The 23,874-nt window shown below is 47.9% G+C and overlaps 1 protein-coding gene across 2 annotated transcripts in view; it reads left to right on the top strand.

Annotated features, from left to right (window-relative positions):
• Positions 1-23,874, top strand: part of TDRD5 (tudor domain containing 5) — a 602,913-nt gene that overhangs the window by 434,200 nt on the left and 144,839 nt on the right. For both annotated transcript variants that reach the window (XM_063939810.1, XM_063939811.1), the window contains exons 11-12: positions 20,042-20,108; positions 20,221-20,421. In XM_063939810.1, coding sequence (XP_063795880.1) covers positions 20,042-20,108; positions 20,221-20,421 — 268 coding nt within the window. The remainder of the gene's footprint in view (positions 1-20,041; positions 20,109-20,220; positions 20,422-23,874) is intronic.

The raw sequence follows: 23,874 nt of genomic DNA, 5'->3' as shown, positions 1-23,874 counted from the left end.
GAAATCCTCCCTGGTTCCTGCTCGGAGCATGTTACATCTGGGAGCGTTATTGGACACTCACAACCAACGGTAGTTCCTGTCTCAGGAGAAAGTCCTGAAGCTTCAGGACAGGATTCGATGCTTCCTATCTCGTCCATGTGTGTCGATACATTCGGCAATGCAAGTGCTGGGTCTCATGGTGTCGGCTTTCGACATGGTGGAATATGCTCAGTTCCACTCTCTCCCTCTGCAGAAGTTAATTCTGACCAAGTGGTACAGCCTGCCTCACCGGATAAGATCTCACATAATCTCATTATCTCCGGAGGTCCGCCTGTCACTGAGTTGGTGGCTGCAGGACCATCAATTAAGTAGGTGCTGTCTGTTCTGGATATCCGACTGGGTCCTCCTGACAACGGATGCCAGTCTGAGGCGTTGGGGCGCGTTCAGGGTCGGTGGACCAAGGAGGAGTCTCTACTCCCGATAAATATTCTGGAACTGTGGGCAGTGTTCAATGCGTTGACACTGGCCCAGCATCTTATTCAGAACAGACCTCATTCAGGTGCAATCGGACAGCGCCACCACGGTGGCGTACATAAATCATCAGGGCAGCCCTCAAAGCCGCATGGCGATGGGGGAAGTATCAAGGATCTGCCGGCCATACCAGCAGTGTTCATGCCAGGCGTTCTGAACTGGGAGGCGGACTATCTCAGTCGTCAGAACGGGCACGACGGAGAATGGAGCCTGCATCCAGAGGTGTTTCAACTTCTCATGGAAAAGTGGGGCCTCCCAGATGTGGACCTGATGGCGTCTCGACACAATCACAAGGTTCCGGTCTTCGGAGCAAGGACAAGGGATCCTCAAGCAGTGTTCGTGGATGCTCTGTCAATCCCATGGAACTTTCGGCTGCCGTACGTGTTCCCTCCAGTGTCACTCCGTCCCAGAGTAATACGGAAGTTCAAGCAAGAAGGAGGAAGCCCGCTTCTGCTCGCTCCAGTGTTCAGGGCCCTTGTGTTTACCAGGACTTGGCCCATCTGGCTTTGACGGCATGGCTCTTGAAGCTTCCGTCCTGAGGGCCAAGGGTTTTTCTGAGGTGGTCGTCCAAGCTATGTTGAAGGCCCATAAGCCAGCTTCTGCTCGGATTTACCATAGGGTTTGGAATGCTTACTTTACTTGGTGTGCGTTTCACAATCATGACGTTTTCAAGTTTAGCACGGTCAAACGGTTGGCCTTCCTGCAATAGGACCTGGACTTAGGTCTACGTCTGGCCTACCTCAAGGTTCACATTTCTGCCTTGTCTGTTTGGTTTCAGAGAAAGATTGCCACCCTACCTGATGTCCATACATTCACTCAGGGTGTGTTGAGTATTCAGCCTCCTTATGTGCTGCCTGTGGCCCTTTGGGACTTGTCGGTGGTTTTGGAGGCCTTGCAAGTGTCTCCGTTTGAGCCTCTTGCCTCTGCTGACCTTAAGTGGCTTTCCCTTAAGGTCCTATTCTTGCTGGCTATTGCTTCGGCTAGAAGGGTCTCGGACTTGGGTGCTTTATCCTGCAAGTCTCCCTATTTGATTTTTCACCGTGACCAGGCTGTTCTTAGAACGCGGCCAGGTTATTTGCCTAAGGTGGTCTTTCCACCTTAACCAGGATATTGTGGTCCTGGCCTTTAATTCTCCTGAGTCGTCTCCCAAAGAACGGTCTTTGGATGTGGTATGGACTCTCCGTATCTATGTGAAGAGAACTTCCTCCGTAAGGAACTTTGATTCTCTTTTTGTATTGTTTGGTTTTCACAAACGTGGCTGGCCTGCTTCCAAGCAGACTCTGTCCATATGGATTTGTCACAACTGAGGGCCTGAGCTGACGGGAGGCAGCCTCAGTTGTAGGGGCTGAGATGTACCGGAACCTGGGAGGTTGTATCAGACCCCTGGACATGTAAGTAACATGAATAATAACTGCCCGAAGGCGTGACCACGACAACTTGGATAAAAGTCAATGATGTTTATTATGAAAACTCCGCAACACAGCAGCAGTAAAAGAAAACGTAAAAGTCAGCAAAGAATAAATACAGTTCCTGGGTACTACAGGATGGCAGGAGCCACAGGGCACTGGTAGTGTGAGATAGTTCTTAAAATCTTCTAGATGGAAAGTCCTTACCAGGCCCGACTGTAGCAATGGAGATAACCCAGGATTGTGCCAGCTGGTGTTCCAGGAAAAGCTGGGTTGCTGAAGATAAAACGGCTGCTGTGGATACTGGCTGGAACCAGACTGTTGTTAGCACGGAGTGGATACTGGCTGGAACCAGTTAAATAATAAATGAACTTGGGAGCGATGAAATATGAACTGAAATGTAGAACTTGAGAGCGGAGAAATAATAATACCGGTGGAGAGTGGTAAAGTGTAGAAAGGACACCGGCCCTTTAAGAGAAGCTGTACTCTGCTGGAAGCTGAGCTGGAAGCAGGTAATGTTGTAGCTGGAAACAGATGAATCCACAATGGATTGGAGAGTCAGGCTACACCGCAGGTGGAATGCTGGTGCGGGTCTCTATGGTGGAAGTCTTGAGACAGGAGCTGGAACCTGGAAGACAATCACAGGAGAGAGACAAACAGGAACTAGGTTTGACAACCAAAGCACTGACGCCTTCCTTGCTCAGGCACAGTGTCTTTATACCTGCAGCAAGGAAGGGATTGGCTAGGCAATTATGCAGATTATCAATACTGAGAACAGATTGGTGGAAATGATCAGCTGACAGAATCCAAGATGGCTGCGCCCATGCAGACACTTGGAGGGAAGTTTGGTTTGTAATCCATGTGGTAATGAAAACAGTAATGGCGGCGCCGGCCACCGGAGACAGGAGGCGCCAGGCTGACAGATGCACATCCAACCACGCGGACACAGCGGAGGCCGCGGCTGACATAATCGCCACTCAGACACTCTGCATGCAGAAGTTCAGGGACGGCGGCAGAGGCCGCGGGAGACGCCATGCCAGGTGTAATATGGCGTTTACTGTGACAGCGTCCCAGAGTGACAGGAGAGGATACAGGAATGTACACATCAGGATAACAGATGGGATCCGGTCCTGGAGCGCTGAGCCAGCCTTAGGAGGCATCTGATGGGTAAGAAATGGCGTCCAGATACCCGGATCGTGACAGGATTAGAATGGTGATTGCACATGCTTATGTACAGACTGGTCATCCAGCTCCTGCTACCATCAAAGCCCATTCTACCTGGTCGGTTGGACCTTCTTGGGCGGCCCACCGTGGTGCGACCCTTGAACAATTGTGCAAAGCAGGGTTCCGGTATGAATGGTCGACCATGTTATGGTCGACCACTATTGGTCGACATTGACATGGACTCATGGTCGACACATGAAAGGTCGACATGAGTTTTTTTACTTTTTTGGGTGTCGTTTTTTGCGTAAAGTGACTGGAAACCCCAATTAGTGCACCGCGTCCCCCTCGCATGGCTCGCTTCGCTCGCCATGCTTCAGGCATGATGCCTTCGCTTCGCTCGGCACAGATTACCGTTCCAATTGTAGTCCACGTGGATCGGAAAGTATGGAAAAGTTCCCCAAAAGAAAAAAAAGTTAAAAAACTCATGTCGACCTTTTCATGTGTCGACCATTTTCATGTGTCGTCAATGTCGCCCAATAGTGGTCGACCTAATGACTGTCGACCATAACATGGTCGACCATGTGAACGGATACCGCAAGGCAGCTACGTGGTCCTCAGGGAACACGTTTATAAGGTTCTATGCCTTTGGTACCACCGCTTCCCATGATGCTTCCTTTGGACGCCGGGTTCTTGTGCCCGCTCCAGTGCTTCCCCTCCCGTGAGGAACTGCTTTGGGACATCCCCGATGTATTTCCTTGTGGAGCCCAGTGTACCCCGCAGCAGAAAACGAGATTTATGGTAAGAACTTACCGTTGTTAAATCTTTCTGCGAGGTACACTGGGCTCCACAAGGAAATGCATCGGGGTGTAGAGTAGGATCTTGATCCGAGGCACCAACAGGCTCAAAGCTGTTGACTATTCCCAAGATGCTCAGCGCCACCTCCTCTATAACCCCGCCTCCATGCCAGTGAGCTCAGTTTAGTTAACCAGTCCAATGCAGTAGCAGGTACCAGAGACGACAACCGATCGTAGCCAATTACACCACACACTCACCGCAGGAGAGGGTGTCAACGGCTATGCCAATACCAACCCAAAAAAGCTAAGTGCGTCAGGGTGGGCACCTTGTGGAGCCCAGTGTACCTCGCAGAAAGAGATTTAACATTGGTAAGTTCTTACCATAAATCTCGTTTTCTCGTTATTTATCATTTCTCTATCATATTTGGTTGTCTGTTTGACAACTAAGTAAATTGTTTTTTCTATACCCCCAAACAAGTTACCCCTGATGAAGTCGAGTAGACGAAACACGTTGGGTCTGTCAGCCATGAGTGATTAATCCAGTCTGTGAAGATACTCTTTTGAGCTCACACCTTGCTAAGGTGAGGGAGTATCTAGGTCATCACCACTTTCTGGACATTTCTCATTGTTTTAATTTTTTAAGTCTTTTGTACAAAATTTCTGTAAAAATATATATATTTTTTATTTTTCTAATTGGCCTTGGGTCTCTTGTTTGGGTGACTTTCTGATACAGAGTACATCCATTTGGGTCTCCCTGAAAGAATTCTTGCAAATTGTATACAATCAATATAGCGCACTTGGGAATTGTGTTCTTGCTCTGTGTTTTTGAGATTTGGCAACGGAGAACTCTCGATTGATTGATTTATTTATTTATTTATTTATTATATATATATATATATATATATATATATATATATATATATATATATATATATAGTAGGGCATGGCAAAAAGAATGTAATGTTATGTATCACACATTGTTTCCTGAATATTACAAACGAATAATTGTCCCCATTGTGTTAATGGAATTATTGTTTTATCCACAACTGATGACTGCAATTAATAGTTTTTATCATCATTTTAGATTGTTTAAATTGGAGCAATATAAAAGTTTTTGTTCAGTTATTCTGTTAAGCCCAGTACCCATGGGCCGATGCAGGAGAGATGTGTGCTGAGCGAACCGCTCAGCACACATCTCTCCTGCCGCTCAGCACAGCGCGATCTGTACTGAGCGTGCGGGGGGAGACGGGGGGCCGCTCATTTCACCCAGCGGGTGAAGTGAGCGACCCGCTAGATTGGCCGGCATGCAGGCCAATCTAGCAGCAGCGATAGCGATGTGCGGGGTCGCGCATCGCTGAGGGGGCTACACACGGAGCGATCATGCCGATATTCTAAACAATCTAGTCAGATTGCTTAGAATATCGCTCCGTGAGTACCCCCCTTTACATTATGTGCTACCCAACCTCCTTTGTGTGTTAAATTAGTGGAATTTGCAGGGATGATTTTTGCAGCCAGAAAGCTGCAGTATATATACATTCCAACCTAAGTGCTAGTGCTATCAATTAGAAATTCAGTTTGTGTAGTGTTGGATTTCAATTTAAAACTACTGTTATATTTACTTGCAGGTAATGCAGACATTATGAAATGCAGGATTTGTTGTTTGTGTGGAAAGTCTTACACAGAGTATGATGAGCATTTGACTTTCTTTGGGATTTTAATATGATCGGCATGCATTAGAGCCAGATTAAGTTGCTTGCAAGCCCATTATGCTGTTTTGCCCTGTGCATCCCCTGAAGGTAGACCTATTGTATGCAACTCTGAGTAACTATTGGTGATTCCTGAGCTGCTTGCGGCTGAGTGGGCGTCGGGGCAACTGGGAATTTACACATAGGATAAGTGTTCAGTGGTGTGCAGACAAAAGTGCAGGCTATTCAGAGCATAGCAGACATCCATCTGATAGTGATAATGGCTATATTCACAAGCCAGTGGACAGGAGGCGGTACGGTTGCATACATGCAGCCACCTGTAAATGCTTGCGAATATCTACCTTTATTTCTGCAGTGGGTACCCTGTGATTTCACAGGGAATTACATTGGGGTGTAGAGTTGGATCTTGATCCGAGGCACCAACAGGCTAAAAGCTTTGACTGTTCCCAGGATGCATAGCGCCGCCTCCTCTATATCCCCTCCTCCAGGCACTGGAGGTCAGTTTGTAAGTTGATGCCTGCAGTGCAGGTTGCTAATGGGGGGCTGCGCTAGGAAGCCCTGAAAAGAGCTTTTTGAAGTAAAGAAGACTTCAGGGGCCGCAGCACAGGCACTTAGAAGTGCTATATGCCAGTCTGATATATTGCGCTAAGGCTCCCTCATCTCTCCCAGCGGCGCTGTATAGTCCCGCGCCCTGGTTGCCGGGTACTTACAGCGGAGGGCTCCGGTCACTTCAGGTACACACCCGCCGCTGCTCTCCTGGATCGCGTGGCCGTATCTTTGGGAGGAGGTAAGAGGGTCCCCCAGGCGGGACCCACTGAAATCGCGATCCGGCGCGGTCTCCGGAGACGGACACCGCGCTCTAGCGTGGACACTGTGGCCGTACAGGGACCCCACTAGACCACCAGGGCAAGGGGCACAGGTCGGATTTCTCCTAATCCGTTTTCTATAGGCCCTGCAGTACCCGGTGGTGAAGTCCAGCAGAGGGGAAAGGGCGCTGACCTGTAGCCCCTCCCCCAGCTTCCATTTACTGCAAATGTTCCCGCCCTGGAGCGGCATCTCTCTTCTCCCTCCCTCCCTGTCAGCGTTTGGGTGCCATTTCACAGAGCTGCGCTGATCCTGGGACTGCTGGGCAATGTCTCCTCTGTAAAGTCGCCTGCCTCATCAGCTCTGTGCATTTACAGGACACTTAAGTATTCTACTTGTCGTTTAGACAGTGTTAGTTAAGAACAAGTGCATAACTACAGGGATATTTAGTACAAGTATCTATGATATACATCTAGTCTTTACTGTGCATTGTTAAATCTGTATACATACATAGCTTTACTTAGTAGTCCAGTTACTGTACTTAGTATTACTAGTCCAGAGCAGTTTTATTGTTTGTAATAATTTCTGCATTGTACATGTTACTGTGTTTGCCAATAGCTGTTGTGTGGTCTCTATTCTGTGTATCTTATACACATCACTATCCCTATATTCTGTACCCTGAGGTGGGCTAAGTGCATCAGGGTTCTCATATAATATAGTGTTTCACATGATATATTACTTTGGTATTTTTCTCTGTGTGTTTCAGTCACCACATACCTCTTAAATTCTCTGTTTGTGCTCTGCTTTGCAGTCACACTATACAGGGTTTTTTTCATCATGTACTTTGGTTATATTGTACTATTACGCCCTAAGGTTACGCTTCCCAATAATGTCTGCTAAACAGGGCGGTAGATCCATGGCTGATCCTGCGCCATGCAGTGCTGACGCCACGGATTGCTCGGAGGAAAACATTGCAGCTGAGGGTTGAGATACCGGGGGTTCTATACCCCTCAGTCAGTCTGCAGCAACGGGGGCACACCGAGACCAACCTTAGGCTGCTTTTTCTAATTTGCTGACTACGCTAGTAACTAGACTTGCGTTCCCCGTGGGACCTCTTGTGCCATTACAGCCACATATTGTCTCTGCAGTTAATCCGCCATGGGCAGATACTCTGTCACTCAGTTACACCAATTAAATCAGTCTTTGGCTAAACAAAAACCTAACTCTTGCTCGCCTAGTACCAAGGGGTCCTCTAAGCGGACCATAACTTCCTCACAATCCACACATGTATTGGATACTTCATCCAGTGAAGATGGCGCATATACTGACACCTCAGACACTGATGTAGATACTTCTGATGGGAAATCTATTACACAGGTGGATGTTCCTGACCTCTTGGAGGCTATCAGACTGATTCTTCAAATTGATGATGACGCAGAACCTCCAGATACCTCTAAGCTCAAGCGTCAGAAGGTTACTAAATTAGTTTACCCCATTCTGACCATTTGGTTGACATACGTCAGGAATCCTGGGAGTATCCAGGAAAGATATTCTCCCTGTCTAAGAAGATGCTAGCTAGTTATCCCCTCGCTGTGGAGTTAAGTGAAAATTAGGTAACACCGCCACCAGTGGACTCACAGGTTGCGCGTCTGGTGGTGTCACCTGCTCTGCCTGTCATTACCGTCACCTCTCTAGCCGTGTGGGGGGTTGCTTGAAGTCTATTTACACTCTTGCAGGAGCTGTGCATAGGCCCACTATTGCGTCTTCTTGGGCTGCAAAAGCTATTGAAGCATGGGTTCAGGAAGTTGAAGCGGAGCTACCGTCTGATTTTCCTGATAATGCTATACAGTGTCTTTCATATATTATTGCAGCCTCTCATTTTATTCAGGAGGCGGCATCTGATGCCGGTGTCCTGGCGGCCAAAGCGACTACTACGTCCATTCTGGCTCGCCGGATTCTCAGGTTGCGGTCCTGGTCTGTAGATCTGGACTCTAAAAAGACCTTGGAGGTGATCCCCTTTAAGGGATTCATCCTTTTTGGGGAACAAGATTGTTGCTGACTTAGCATCCGCTAAAGGTACTTCCTTTCGCTCCTTTCGACCTCCAAGTAAAGCAAAGGGTCAGGCGTACCCGAAACAGGCTCGCACTTCCAAATCCACTAAGCCCAAACCTAAACGTTCCTGTGCTGCATGACGGGGCGGCCCCCCTCCTGGGGGCAGTGCCGTAACTAGACATTTTAGCGCTGTGTGCAAGAAACGGCATCGGTGCACCCCCCACCCCAATATAAAACAGGGCCAATGCGCGCCATAGGCGTGTGGCAAAAATATAGGGGCGTGGCTGCATGGGGGAAGGGGTGTGGCCTAATAGCTCCCTTTTACACATTAGGCAGGTAGAGTCCCCCTTTTACACATTAGGCAGGTAGAGTCCCCCTTTTACACATTAGGCAGGTAGAGTCCCCCTTTTACACATTAGGCAGGTAGAGTCCCCCTTTTACACATTAGGCAGGTAGAGTCCCCCTTTTACACATTAGGCAGGTAGAGTCCCCCTTTTACACATTAGGCAGGTAGAGTCCCCCATTTACACATTAGGCAGGTAGAGTCCCCCATTTACACATTAGGTAGCAGAGTCCCCCTTTTACACGTTCGGCAGCAGAGTCCCCCTTTGTTACAGTACATATTACAGCAACAGAGCCCCCTTTTTTTTACACATTAGGCAGGGAGAATGTGTGTGTGTCACAGACAGGGAGAGTGTGTGTGTGTCACGTTAGGCAGGGACAGTGTGTGTGTGTGTCACATTAGGCAGGGAGAGTGTGTGTGTCACATTGTGTATGTGTGTGTCACATTATGCAGGGAGAGTGTGTGTGTCACATTTAGCAGGGAGTGTGTGTGTCACATTAGGCAGGGCGAGTGTGTGTGTCACATTAGGCAGGGGGAGAGAGTGTGTGTGTCACTTTAGGCAGTGAGAGTGTGTGTGTGTGTGTGTGTGTGTGTGTGTGTGTGTGTGTGTGTGTCATCCCATCAGAAGTACTGTAGGTGTTTGTTTGTGTGTATGTATGTGTGTGTGTGTATATATATATATATATATATATTTCTCTATCGTCCTAGTGGATGCTGGGGTTCCTGAAAGGACCATGGGGAATAGCGGCTCCGCAGGAGACAGGGCACAAAAAAGTAAAGCTTTAGGATCAGGTGGTGTGCACTGGCTCCTCCCCCTATGACCCTCCTCCAAGCCAGTTAGATTTTTGTGCCCGGCCGAGAAGGGTGCAATCTAGGTGGCTCTCCTAAAGAGCTGCTTAGGAAAGTTTAGCTTAGGTTTTTTATTTTACAGTGAGTCCTGCTGGCAACAGGATCACTGCAACGAGGGACTTAGGGGAGAAGAAGTGAACTCACCTGCGTGCAGGATGGATTGGCTTCTTGGCTACTGGACATCAGCTCCAGAGGGACGATCACAGGTACAGCCTGGATGGTCACCGGAGCCTTGCCGCCGGCCCCCTTGCAGATGCTGAAGTAAGAAGAGGTCCAGAATCGGCGGCAGAAGACTCCTCAGTCTTCTAAAGGTAGCGCACAGCACTGCAGCTGTGCGCCATTTTCCTCTCAGCACACTTCACACGGCAGTCACTGAGGGTGCAGGGCGCTGGGAGGGGGGCGCCCTGGGAGGCAAATGAATACCTATTTTGGCTAAAAATACCTCACATATAGCCTCCGGAGGCTATATGGAGATATTTAACCCCTGCCAGAATCCGTTAAGAGCGGGAGACGAGGCCGCCGAAAAAGGGGCGGGGCCTATCTCCTCAGCACACAGCGCCATTTTCCCTCACAGAAAGGCTGGAGGGAAGGCTCCCAGGCTCTCCCCTGCACTGCACTACAGAAACAGGGTTAAAACAGAGAGGGGGGGCACTAATTTGGCGATATGCTTATATATATATTAAGATGCTATAAGGGAAAACACTTATATAAGGTTGTCCCTATATAATTATAGCAATTTTGGTGTGTGCTGGCAAACTCTCCCTCTGTCTCTCCAAAGGGCTAGTGGGTCCTGTCCTCTATCAGAGCATTCCCTGTGTGTGTGCTGTGTGTCGGTACGTGTGTGTCGACAGGTAGGAGGACGATGTTGGTGAGGAGGCGGAGCAATTGCCTGTAATGGTGATGTCACTCTCTAGGGAGTCGACACCGGAATGGATGGCTTATTTAGGAAATTACGTGATAATGTCAACACGCTGCAAGGTCGGTTGACGACATGAGACGGCCGACAAACAATTAGTACGGTCCAGACGTCTCAAAAACACCGTCAAGGGTTTTAAAACGCCCGTTTACTTTAGTCGGTCGACACAGACACAGACAGGGACACTGAATCCAGTGTCGACGGTGAATAAACAAACGTATTCCTTATTAGGGCCACACGTTAAAGGCAATGAAGGAGGTGTTACGTATTTCTGATACTACAAGTACCACAAAAGAGGGTATTATGTGGGATGTGAAAAAACTACCATAGTTTTTCCTGAATCAGATAAATTAAATAAAGTGTGTGATGATGCGTGGGTTCCCCCCGATAGAAAATTATGGGCGGTATACCCTTTCCCGCCAGAAGTTAGGGCGCGTTGGGAAACACCCCTTAAGGTGGATAAGGCGCTCACACGCTTATCAAAACAAGTGGCGGTACCGTCTATAGATAGGGCCGTCCTCAAGGACCAGCTGACAAGGCTGGAAAATATAATAAAAAGTATATACACACATACTGGTGTTATACTGCGGCCAGCGATCGCCTCAGCCTGGATGTGCAGAGCTAGGGTGGCTTGGTCGGATTCCCTGACTAAAAATATTGATACCCTTGACAGGGACAGTATTTTATTGACTATAGAGCATTTCTATATATGCGAGATGCACAGAGGGATATTTGCACTCTGGCATCATGAATAAACGCGATGTCCATAACTGCCAGAAGATGTTATGGACACGACAGTGGTCAGGTGATGCAGATTCCAAACGGCACAGTATGGCCGTATAAAGGAAGAGGACTTGTTTGGGGTCGGTCCATCGGACCTGGTGGTCACGGCAACTGCTGGAAAATCCACCGTTTTTTTTACCCTAAGTCACATCTCTGCAGAAAAAGACACCGTCTTTTCAGCCTCAGTCCTCTCGTCCCTATAAGATCATATCTGCCCAGGGATAGAGGAAAGGGAAGAAGACTGCAGCAGGCAGCCCATTCCCAGGAACAGAAGCGTTCCACCGCGTCTGACAAGTTCTCAGCATGGCGCTGAGACCGTACAGGACCCCTGGATCCTACAAGTAGTATCCCGGGGGTACAGATGGGAATGTCGAGACGTTTCCCCTTCGCAGGCTCCTGAAGTCTGCTTTACCAAGTCTCCCTCCGACAAGGAGGTAGTATGGAAAAAAATTCACAAGCTGTATTCCCAGCAGGTGATAATTAAATTACCCCTCCTACTACAAAAAAGGGGTATTATTCCACACTATATTGTGGTACTGAAGCCAGAAGGCTAGGTGAGACTTATTCTAAAAATTTTTTTTTTTGAACACTTACAAAGGTTCAAATTAAGATGAAGTCACTCAGAGCAGTGATAACGAACCAGGAAGAAGGGGACTATATAGTGTCCCGGGACATCAGGGATGCTTACCTCTATGTCCCAAATTTGCCCTTCTCACTAAGGGTACCTCAGGTTCGTGGTGCAGAACTGTCACTATCAGTTTCAGACGCTGCCGTTTGGATTGTCCACGGCACCCCGGGGTCTTTACCAAGGTAATGGCCGAATTGATGATTCTTCTTCGAAGAAAAGGCGTCTTAATTATCCCTTACTTGGACGATCTCCTGATAGGGGCATAGTCCAGGGAACAGTTGGAGGTCGGAGTAGCACTATCTCGGATACTGCTACAATCAGCACGGGTGGATTCTAAATATTCCAAAATCGCAGCTGATCCCGACGACACGTCTGCTGTGCCTAGGGATGATTCTGGACACAGTCCAGAAAAAGGTGTTTCTCCCGGAAGAGAAAGCCAGGGAGTTATCCGAGCAAGTCAGGAACCTCCTAAAAACAGTGCATCATTGCACAAGGGTCCTGGTAAAAATGGTGGCTTCCTACGAAGCAATTCCATTCGGCAGATTTCACGTAAGAACTTTTCAGTGGGATCTGCTGGACAAATGGTCCGGATCGCATCTTCAGATGCATCAGCAGATAACCCAATATCCAAGGACAAGGGTGTCTCTCCTGTGGTGGTTATAGAGTGCTCATCTTCTAGAGGGCCGCAGATTCGGCATTCAGGATTGGATGCTGGTAACCACGGAGCCCAGCCTGAGAGGCTGGGGAGCAGTCACACAAGGGAAAAATTTCCAGGGAGTGTGATCAAGTATGGAGACTTTTCTCCACATAAATATACTGGAGCTAAGGGTAAATTTATAATGCTCTAAGCTTAGCAAGACCTCTGCTTCAAGGTCAGCCGGTATTGATCCAGTGGGAAAAACATCACGGCAGTCGCCCACGTAAACAGACAGGGCGACACAAGAAGCAGGAGGGCAATGGCAGAAACTGCAAGGACTTTTCGCTGGGCGGAAAATCATGTGATAACACTGTCAGCAGTTTTTCATCCCGGGAATGGAAACTGGGAAGCAGACTTCCTCAGCACGACCTCCACCCGGGAGAGTGGAAACTTCATTGAGAAGTTTTTTCCACATGATTGTAACCCGTTGTGAAATACCAAAGGTGGACATGATGGCGTCCCGTCTGAACAAAAAACGGGACAGGTATTGCGCCAGGTCAAGAGACCCTCAGGCAATAGATGTGGACGTTCTGGTAACACCGTGGGTGTACCAGTCGGTGTATGTGTTCCCTCCTCTGCTTCTCATACCTAAGGTGCTGAGAATTATAAGACGTAGAGGAGTAAGAACTATACTCATGGCTCCGGATTGGCCAAGAAGGACTTGGTACCGGGAACTTCAAGAGATGCTTACAGAGGTCTTATGGCCTCTGCCGCTAAGAAGGGACTTGCTTCAGCAAGTACCATGTCTGTTCCAAGACTTACCGCAGCTGCGTTTGTCGGCATGGCGATGGAAAGCCGGATCCTAAGGGAAAAAAAGGCATTCCGGAAGAGGTCATTCCTACCCTGGTCAAAGCCAGAAAGGAGGTGACCGCACAACATTATCACCACGTGTGGCGAAAATATGTTGCGTGGTGTGAGGCCAGGAAGGCCCCACAAAGAAATTTCAACTCGGTCGTTTCCTGCATTTCCTGCAAACAGGAGTGTCTATGGGCCTCAAATTGGGGTCCATTAAGGTTCAAATTCGGCCCTGTAAATTTTCTTCCAGAAAGAATTGGCTTCAGTTCCTGAAGTCCAGAAGTTTGTCAAGGGAGTATTGCATATACAAACCCCTTTTTTATGCCTCCAGTGGCACTGTGGGATCTCAACGTAGTTCTGGGATTCCTCAAATCACATTGGTTTAAAACCAGTCAAATATGTGGATTTGAAGCATCTCACATAAAAAGTGACCATGCTCTTGGCCCTGGCCTGGACCAGGCGAGTGTCAAATTGGTGGTTTTTTCTCAAAAAAGCCCATATCTGTTTGTCCATTCGGACAGGGCAGAGCTGCGGACTCGTCCCCAGTTCTCTCCCTAAGGTGGTGTCAGTGTTTCACCTGAACCAGCTTATTGTGGTGCCTTGCACCTACTAGGGACTTGGAGGACTCCAAGTTGCTAGAAGTTGTCAGGGCCCTGAAAATATGTTCCAGGACAGCTGGAGTCAGAAAATCTGACTCGCTGTTTATACTGTATGCACCCAACAAGTTGGGTGCGCCTGCTTCTAAGCAGTCGATTACTCGTTGGATTTGTAACACAATTCAACTTGCACATTCTGAGGCAGGCCTGCCACAGTCTAAATCGGTTAAGGCCCATTCCACAAGGAAGGTGGGCTCATCTTGGGCGGCTGCCCGAGAGGTCTCGGCATTACAACTCTGCCGAGCAGCTACGTGGTCAGGGGAGAACACGTTTGTAAAATTCTACAAATTTGATATCCTGGCAAAAGAGGACCTGGAGTTCTCTCATTCGGTGCTGCAGAGTCATCCGCACTCTCCCGCCCGTTTGGGAGCTTTGGTATAATCCCCATGGTCCTTTCAGGAACCCCAGCATCCACTAGGACGATAGAGAAAATAAGAATTTACTTACCGATAATTCTATTTCTCGGAGTCCGTAGTGGATGCTGGGCGCCCATCCCAAGTGCGGATTATCTGCAATACTTGTACATAGTTACAAAAATCGGGTTATTATTGTTGTGAGCCATCTTTTCAGAGGCTCCGCTGTTATCATACTGTTAACTGGGTTTAGATCACAAGTTGTACGGTGTGATTGGTGTGGCTGGTATGAGTCTTACCCGGGATTCAAAATTCCTCCCTTATTGTGTACGCTCGTCCGGGCACAGTACCTAACTGGCTTGGAGGAGGGTCATAGGGGGAGGAGCCAGTGCACACCACCTGATCCTAAAGCTTTACTTTTTTGTGCCCTGTCTCCTGCGGAGCCGCTATTCCCCATGGTCCTTTCAGGAACCCCAGCATCCACTACGGACTCCGAGAAATAGAATTATCGGTAAGTAAATTCTTATTATATATATATGTATATATATGTATATTTGAGTAATGCAACTGAATGTGCCCTGTATTTTTACATGTATGTTTATTTGGCTGACTGGACGCTGCGAAAATGGAGTTATGTGGGCATAATGACATTTGGTGTCATAAGGGTATGTTAGACTTTTGGTGGCCATAGTAACCATTAGTGGCAGTGGGATGGTCTTCAGGTTGCTGACTGTCGGTATCCCGACGCACAGTATACCGGCGCCGGAATCCCGGCAGCTGGCATACCGACAGTTTTTCTCCCTCGTGGGGGTCCATGCCCCTCCTGGAGGGAGAATAAATAGCTACGCGCGCCACCGTGCCCACAAGGGGCTCATTCGCGCTCGCAACGCTGTCGGTATGCCGGCGGTCGGGATTCCGGCGCCGGTATGCTGGTCGCCGGCATACCATGCCACACCCGTGGCAGTGGACAGACCGGGGCAATTACCCTCACTAGAGCCGGCGTGAGGGGAAAGCACTAGAACCGCCACACGCCGGGCACCAGGAGGACAAGAGGGGGCTCATGACAGCTGTGTAGCTGAGCGTGTGTACTGACCGTTGGAGCGGTGGTACAGTGCGCTGCGCAATCACCAGGGGCGGAGGCGTGTCCTGTAGCGCCGGAGCGGACAACGGTAACCGGCTGTGCTGTTTTTCCCCCTGCACCGATGCCAGAGAGAGGCGGCTTCCAGCCCTGACAGAGGCGGGCCGGGAAGGCGGATACCACTGCGGACGGGCTGTGTTGGTGCGGCAGATCCCCGCTGAGAGTCAAGGTGGGGACGGTGCAGAGGTGGCTCCGGGGGCGGAGCTGCCTCCCGGCAACGAAGGGGACCCGGCGGTCAGCGTCCAGAGGTGCAGCGGTCACGCCCGGAGTCGGACCGGGGGGTAGAGACTGGTGATGTACGGGTCCTGGTGTCCACAGTAGCGCTCCCTCTCCTTGCCGGCGGCGGCTGTCACAGACGGAATCAGCTGAGGGCGGCGTGTAATGTACGGGTCCTGGCGTCCACAGTAGCGCTCCCTCTCCTTTCCGGCGACAGTTGTCACAGGCAGAATTACCGCACAGGGGCTGTGCTGTGTAGGTGGACAGTGGAACTTTAACTACTCCCTCACTCACTAAAACGGCTGTACGTGCGGGGGGTGCTGCAGATGGTGCGCCTTCAGTGCAGTTGCGCTGTGGGCAAGGCACCATTGGCACACACCTAGTTATGGCCCTGCCTGGGGGACCCCTGGGTGGGAGGCCAACTTCTGCGGTTTGCTCAGGTATGGTTACAGACCACTTCAGATGCCTGGGTAAAGGAAGTCGTCACTCACGGATGCGCCATCTCTTTCAGGAAACGTCCCCCTCGCCAGTTTTGCTCAACAAACATCCCTTCAGAACCAGTAAAAGCAAAAAAACTCCATTTGGTGGTACAATCCCTCCTGGACACAGGGGTGATAGTACCGGTGACTCTAGCTCAGAGAGGAAGGGGGTACTATTCAGCGCTGTTCCTAGTTCCGAAACCGAATGGGTCCTCCAGGCCCATTCTCAGCCTTAACTCTTTGAACAAATTTGTGAAGGTTTCCAATTTCCGTATTGGAAGCTCTTCGCTCTATTGTTCTATCCTTGGAGCTTATGGACTATATGGTATCTCTGGACATACAGGATGCTTACCTGCATATACCTATTGCCATGTCGCATCTGCAATACTAGCGGTTTGCTATTGGCAACCTACATTTTCAATTCCAGGCCTTACCTTTTGGTCTGACCACGGCTCAGAGAATCTTCACCAAGGTCATGACGGCTCTGCTTCGCCATCAGGGTATCAGGATTCTGACGTATCTGGACAGTTTATTGATCCTGGTGAACTCTCCAGAGGTTATCCTCCGTCATCTGGAACGGACGTTCCAATTCCTGCAAACCCGCGGGTGGCTCATCAACTGGAAGAAATCCTCACTGGTCCCTGCTCAGAGCATGGTGCACCTGGAGGCATTATTGGACATCCACAGCCAATGGTTGTTCTTGTCTTCAGAGAAAGTCCTGAAACTTCAGGACAAAATAATATGCTTCCTATCTCGCCCACGTATGTCATTACACTCGGCGATGCAAGTACTTGGCCTCATGGTGTCGGCTTTCGACTTGGTGGAGTACACTAAATTCATTCCCGCCCTCTGCAGAGGTGAATCCTTTCCAAAAAGGATGGCCTGCCTCACCGGATCAGGACTCGCATGATCTCCTTGACTCCGGAGGTTCGCCCGTTACTGACCTGGTGGCTACAGGACCAGCAATTGAGCAGGGGTCATCCCTTCTGGATCTCCAACTGGGTCCTTCTGACAACGGATGCCAGTCTGCGGGGTTGGAGTGCTGTGTTCGAGCAGCACTCTCTTCAGGGTCGGTGGACCAGGGAGGAATCTCTCCCAATAAACATTCTGGAGTTGCGGACAGTGTTCAATGCTTTGAAACTGGCCCTGCCTCTGGTACGGAACAGGCCTGTTCAAGTACAGTCGGACAACGCCACCATGGTGGCGTACATAAATCATCAAGGCGGCACTCGAAGCCACATGGCAATGATGGAAGTGTCAAAGATTCTTCTTTTGGCAGAATGCCATCTGCCAGCCTTATCAGCAGTGTTCATTCCGGGAGTCCTCAACTGGGAAGCAGACTTTCTCAGTCGTCAGGACGTACACGCCGGAGAATGGAGCCTGCATCCAGAAGTCTTTCAACTTCTAGTGGACGAGTGGGGCCTACCAGATGTGGACCTGATGGCGTCTCGACACAATCATAAGGTTCCGGTCTTCGGAGCAAGGACAAGGGATCCTCAAGCAGCGTTCGTGGACGCACTGGCAATTCCATGGGACTTTCGGCTGCCGTATGTGTTCCCTCCGGTGTCACTCCGTCCCAGGGTAATAAGGAAGTTCAAGCAAGAAGGAGGAATACTACTTCTAATCGCTCCGGCGTGGCCAAGACGGCATTGGTTCTCTGACCTACAGGGTCTCTCGATAGAGCGTCCTCTTCTACTTCCGCAACGCCCAGATCTCCTCGTTCAGGGCCCTTGTGTCTACCAGGATCTGGCCGACTGGCTTTGACGGCGTGGCTCTTGAAACTTCAGTTCTGAGGGCCAAAGGATTTTCTGAGGCGTTCATTCAAACTATGTTGAAGGCCCGTAAACCGGCTTCTGCTCCGATTTATCATAGGGTCTGGAATTCTTACTTCACCTGGTGTGCGGCTAAGAATTATGATGCATACAAGTTCAGTACTGCCAAACTCTTGGCTTTCCTGCAACCGGGACTGGACTTAGGCCTTCATCTGTCCTCCCTCAAGGTTAATATTTCTGCCTTGTCGATATGGTTTCAGAGAAAAATTGCGACTCTTCATACATTCACTCTGTGTTTTACGGATTTAACCTCCCTTTGTTCCCCCTGTGGCTCCCTGGGATTTGTCGGTTGTTCTGGATGCCTTACAAGAGTCTCCGTTTTAACCTCTTGAGTGTGTGTACCTTAAGTGGCTTACTCTTAAGGTCTTGTTTTTGCTTGCTATTGCCTCTGCGAGACGGGTTTCAGACTTGGGTGCCTTGTCCTGTAGGTCTCCCTTTCTGATTTTTCACCATGACCGGGCGGTTCTTAGAACTCGTCCTGGTTATTTGCCTAAGGTGGTGTTGTCTTTCCACCTTAACCAGGAAATTTTGGTTCCAGCACTTACCTCTCCAGGTTTATCCTCCAAAGAGCGGTCTTTGGATATGGGGGTAATTCTGAGTTGATCGCAGCAAGAACTTTGTTAGCAGTTGGGCATAACCATGTGCACTGCAGGGAAGGCAGATATAACATGTGCAGAGAGAGTTAGATTTGGATGTGGTGTGTTCAATCTGCAATCTAAATTGCAGTGTAAAAATAAATCAGCCAGTATTTACCCTGCACAGAAACAAAATAACCCACCCAAATCTAACTGTCTCTGCACATGTTATATCTGCCTCCCCCTGCAGTGCACATGGTTTTGCCCAACTGCTAACAAAGTTCCTGCTACGATCAACTCAGAGTTACCCCCATGGTACGGGTTCTCCGCATTTATGTGAAGAGAACAGCTTCGCTTAGGAGGTCTGATTCTCTTTTTGTTCTTTTTGGTTTTCACAAACGTGGCAGACCTTGGCCAGATAGATTAGAATGGTTATTGCACATGCTTATGTACAGGCAGGCCTTCCAGCTCCTTGTACCATCAAAGCCCATTCTACTTGGTCTGTTTGACCTTCTTGGGCGGCCCGCCGTGGTGCGACCCGTGAACAATTGTGCAAGGTGGCTACGTGGTCCTCAGTGAACTCGTTCATAAGGTTCTATGCCTTCGATACTTCCGCCTCCCAGGATGCCTCCTTTGGATGCCGGGTTCTTGTGCCCGCTACAGTGCTTCCCCTCCCAAGAGGAACTGCTTTAGGACATACCCGATGTAATTCCCTGTGGAATCACAGTTTTCCCCCACTGCAGAAAAGGAGATTTATGGTAAGAACTCCTTTGTTAAATCTTTCTGCGAGGTACACTGGATTCCACAGGGCGCCCACCCTGACGCACTTAGCTTCTTTGGGTTTGTATGGCTTTAGCTGCGGGTACCTTCTCCTGTCGTGAGAATGCAGTTATATGTGGCTACGAACTGTTGTCGTCTCTTTTACCTGCTACTGCATTGGACTGGTTAACAAAACTGAGCCCCAGTGGCTGGAGGTGGGGATATAGAGGAGGCGGCACTAGGCATCCTGGGAACAGTCAAAGCTTTTACCCTGTTGGTGCCTCTGATCAAGATTCAACTCTACACCCCAATGTAATTCACTGTGGAATCCAGTGTACCTCGCAGAAAGTTCTTATCATAAATATCCTTTTATGTGACTAGGCCTTTTATTTACGTGACAATACATACGGATGCACTTGTGGCCGACTTGCGAGCAACTTTGAATCGGGCCCTAAGTTCTAACCTACATTATGTTGGCTTAGCTCCATGTTCTTTGTGATCCTTTTATCACCTTTAGGTTTTCTCAGTTGCTTTTTCTAATTCTATTGTCTTCTCCTCATGTCTTCTTGTTTGTTTTTTTCTTCAGGGCTTGCTATATGAACCTACCTGCCCAGGCAGTGCCATCTTCACTAGCTTTTGTGAAGCCTGTGGAGGTAATTTAATGAGGTGAAAAATAAAGCTCTGTATATTACACTTGGCTGTTTTGTAACATAACCATGCTGTGATGTAATGTTTTTTTCGCAACAAGTATCACTTTGCTTGTAGGATCAGTGGTCAACAGAAGCCATTAAGAGTTTCCAACAGCACTGTACTAAGGGCCCTCTGGTCGGAGTGGTGCTCCAATATGTATTAGACCAGTTGTATCTCTTTCTTTGCGATACTTCAACTGAGGAAGACCTTTATCTGCATCAGCAACTGATAAATCACAGACTTGGCAGTACGGGCCAAGAGCCTGGATTTTACAAGGTGAGATAAAACTTATCAACGTGTGTGTATGTATGTATGTATGTATGTATGTATGTGAGATATATATATATATATATATATATATATATATATATATATATATATACGGAAATACTGAATATTCCGAAATACAGACTTTTTTGAGTGAGACTGAGATAGTGAAACCTTTGTTTTTTGATGGCTCAATGTACACAAACTTTGTTTAATACACACAGTTATTAAAAATATTGTATTAAATGACATTCAGGCTGTGTATATAAGGTGTATATGAAACATAAATGAATTGTGTGAATGTAGACACACTTTGTTTAATGCACAAAGTTATAAAAAATATTGGCTAAAATTACCTTCAGGCTGTGTGTATAAGGTGTATATAAAACATAAATGCATTCTGTGATTAGATTTAGGTCCCATCACCATGATATATCATTATGGTATGCAATTATTCCAAAATACGGAAAAATCCGATATCCAAAATACCTCTGGTCCCAAGCATTTTGGATAAGGGATACTCAACCTGTACTCAGTTATTAAAAATATTGTATTAAATGACCTTCAGGCTGTGTGCATAAGGTGTATATGAAACATAAATGCATTCTGTGCTTAGATTTAGGTCCCATCACCATGATATCTCATTATGGTATGCAATTATTCCAAAATACGGAAAAATCCGATATCCAAAATTCCTCTGGTCCCAAGCATTTTGGATAAGGGATACTCAACCTGTACTAACAATTGAAGGATGGTATACTAAATCATGGTTTTGTTTCACTATATTTATTGAGAATGAAATATAGAAGTTCTCAATAATCGATACACTTTTAGAGGTATCCAAAGGGAGATTTTATTATAACATGTATGGTTCGTGTTTATTTCCTCGGATGGATTTATTTGATAGTATAATGGTAATGGGGAAGTTCCTAAGGTTTTCCAAAAAGGTTTTTCTTAAATAAACAGGATGAATTTATTTACTCTCCCATGTGTATTACATCTGTATATCCTAAGGGTCATATGGTCATATGTTTACAAAACTAGATACATCGAGAATAATTAATTAATATGATTATAAATAAAATAAAAAATATATAAAATAAAAATAAAAATTAAAGATAAAAAATAAAGATCCAAAATAAAAAATTAAAAACAAGAATAAAACCTGTAAAAATATGGACCTATGTCAGTTCCTCTGTATAGAAACTATATTATAAACATCATATACATATAGTCATTTGAAGTATGTCCAAATATCACTCAAGATCTGTTAATAGCCAAAATCTCTCATTTTAATTGAGATTGGTTGAATGACACATCAATCAAAAGAAATAACCAATGAGGACCAGAGGCAGGCTATTTAACTCCCTTCCGCCCGCATCTCGGGTTCCCTATGATTAAGCTGTAATGCGAAACGATCGTTAGGCAGGATGGGTCACGTCTAAAACGTGCCCGTCTTTTTGTCAGCTCTACCACTGTATATATGGACACTTAAGTCTCTTATATTGTTAAAATATGTGTGTGTGTGTGTGTGTGTGTGTGTGTGTGTGTGTGTGTGTGTGTGTGTGTTGTAATCCATACTCAATTGCTGCTTTGATTATACCAGCCGCTTCATGTGTGATGTGCTTGCTAGCAGCACGGACACACCACTAGCGGCTGGACTGCAGGCGCATCTGTACCGCTGATTGATACCTGAGAGCAGGATCCATCGAGCGGTTTACCTGCAGTCACCCAGTACATTTAGTCCAGTTAACATCCTCTGACCGCGTTAACCGGGAGATACCGACCACGGTCAGCCGTAATAACCTGGTCTGACCGCGTGTATTGGGAGACACAGTCGCACTGTTTTGGGATGGAGACTACCGAAAGATCGCTGATGCGGCTGCCACCTCGGATGTACCAGTGCTAGGCCTCAGGGATCATAGACTCCAGGGGGGTAGTGTGAGGCCACGATCCCTAGGGTTGAGGTCAGCAGTAGGGAGTAAGACGCTCCCTTGGTCGCCCCCCCGGTTCATGACCAGTTTCCTCCAAGTTCCCGCCCTGAACTGAGTTTCCGCTTCCGTCTGAGACGCTGTGTATCTAAAAGGACCCAGTCGCAGCATAAGCAGCTGTGTGATTGGTGCGTTGGTGTTCACTTGGGCGTCTGTGTTCACTGTAGGTTCAAGGGGCGATTGTGTACACCAATAGCGTACTTAAGTATTGATCGATCCTGGAAGCGGGTTTAAGTCTCCCTATATCCCACTCTCCTGAGCCGGGTGATACAGCACTAAGGGCCTAATTCAGACCTGATCATAGATGTGCTAAATTTAGCAGGCACACTGACATGTGGGGGGACGCCCAGCAGAGGGCTAGTCTGCCCCGCATGTCAGGCTCTACCTCGTCGCACAAGTACAAAAGCATCGCCACTTTTGTACTTGAAGAGTAGCTCCCGGGCAGCGCAGCTCCTGCGCGCTGGCAGGGACCTACTTGTCGCTGTGCTGGCCGCAGCGACTGCGTTTGACGTCACTCAGCCACTGTGGCCTGCCCCCCAATAGTCCGGGCACGCCTGCATTGGACGGACTGCGCCCCCTAAACAGCGGCCCACCCCCTCCCGGCCAGCGACTGCCTCTGCCTGTCAATTAAGCAAATGCGATCGCAGGGCTGAGACAGCCGTCGGCTGTCTGGCCGGCACATGCACAGCTCAGACCTGATCGGCTTCACACAGCTCAGACCTGATCGGCTTTGCACAGCACCGATCAGGTCTGAATTAGGCCCTAAGTCTCTATCTACCTTTGGTACGAATAGTTGAATAAGTGCCTGATGCATATGAGTCTGTAAACTATTGCTGCTGTTTTCTTTCGCTGTGCAACTGTATTTGTTCAAACTCCTATATAAGGTAATGCAGTAATATGTTTCTCCTACATACTTGAAATGTATCTGTAGTTGATTATGTGCTCATATTGCTTATTATACTAGTGTATAACCAGTGACTGATTGCTAGTGTGATTGCAGACTTTACTATTTTCTGTCATTTTCTGTTTATTCCGATCCTCAATGCTGGTGCAAAGCAGGGAGGGATCAGATTGTGTTTCACTTTAACAAATTTTAAAGTGATTGCAGTCACAATTTCTGTAGTTAACACTGTACAGGTGTGTGATTTATTTATCATGTCTAAGAGAGGCAAGTGTGTGGAGGATACACTCTCCATAGTAGCACCAACACTCGTGTCATATTTGTGTTGCAAAGCTGGGTTCACCTCTCAGGATCTGGTTCAAAATGGATTATGTGCAAATTGTTTTAGCTTTCACCAAAGCCTCTTGAATAATCCGAGACAGTCACAGGTTCAAGTTGAACCCCCATGGGCTACCTTTGCACAGACATTATCCAGTATAGCGGATAATGCCAGCTCCTTTACGAGGGATAGATTACCCTGTTATCCCTTACATGCAACATCCCACCTGGAGGTTATCATATACAGTACAG

Source organism: Pseudophryne corroboree, chromosome 9 (genome assembly GCF_028390025.1).
Source record: "Pseudophryne corroboree isolate aPseCor3 chromosome 9, aPseCor3.hap2, whole genome shotgun sequence".
NCBI lineage: Eukaryota > Metazoa > Chordata > Amphibia > Anura > Myobatrachidae > Pseudophryne > Pseudophryne corroboree.
Note: the sequence above shows the minus strand (reverse complement) of the source record. Positions and strands in the feature narration are given on the sequence as shown.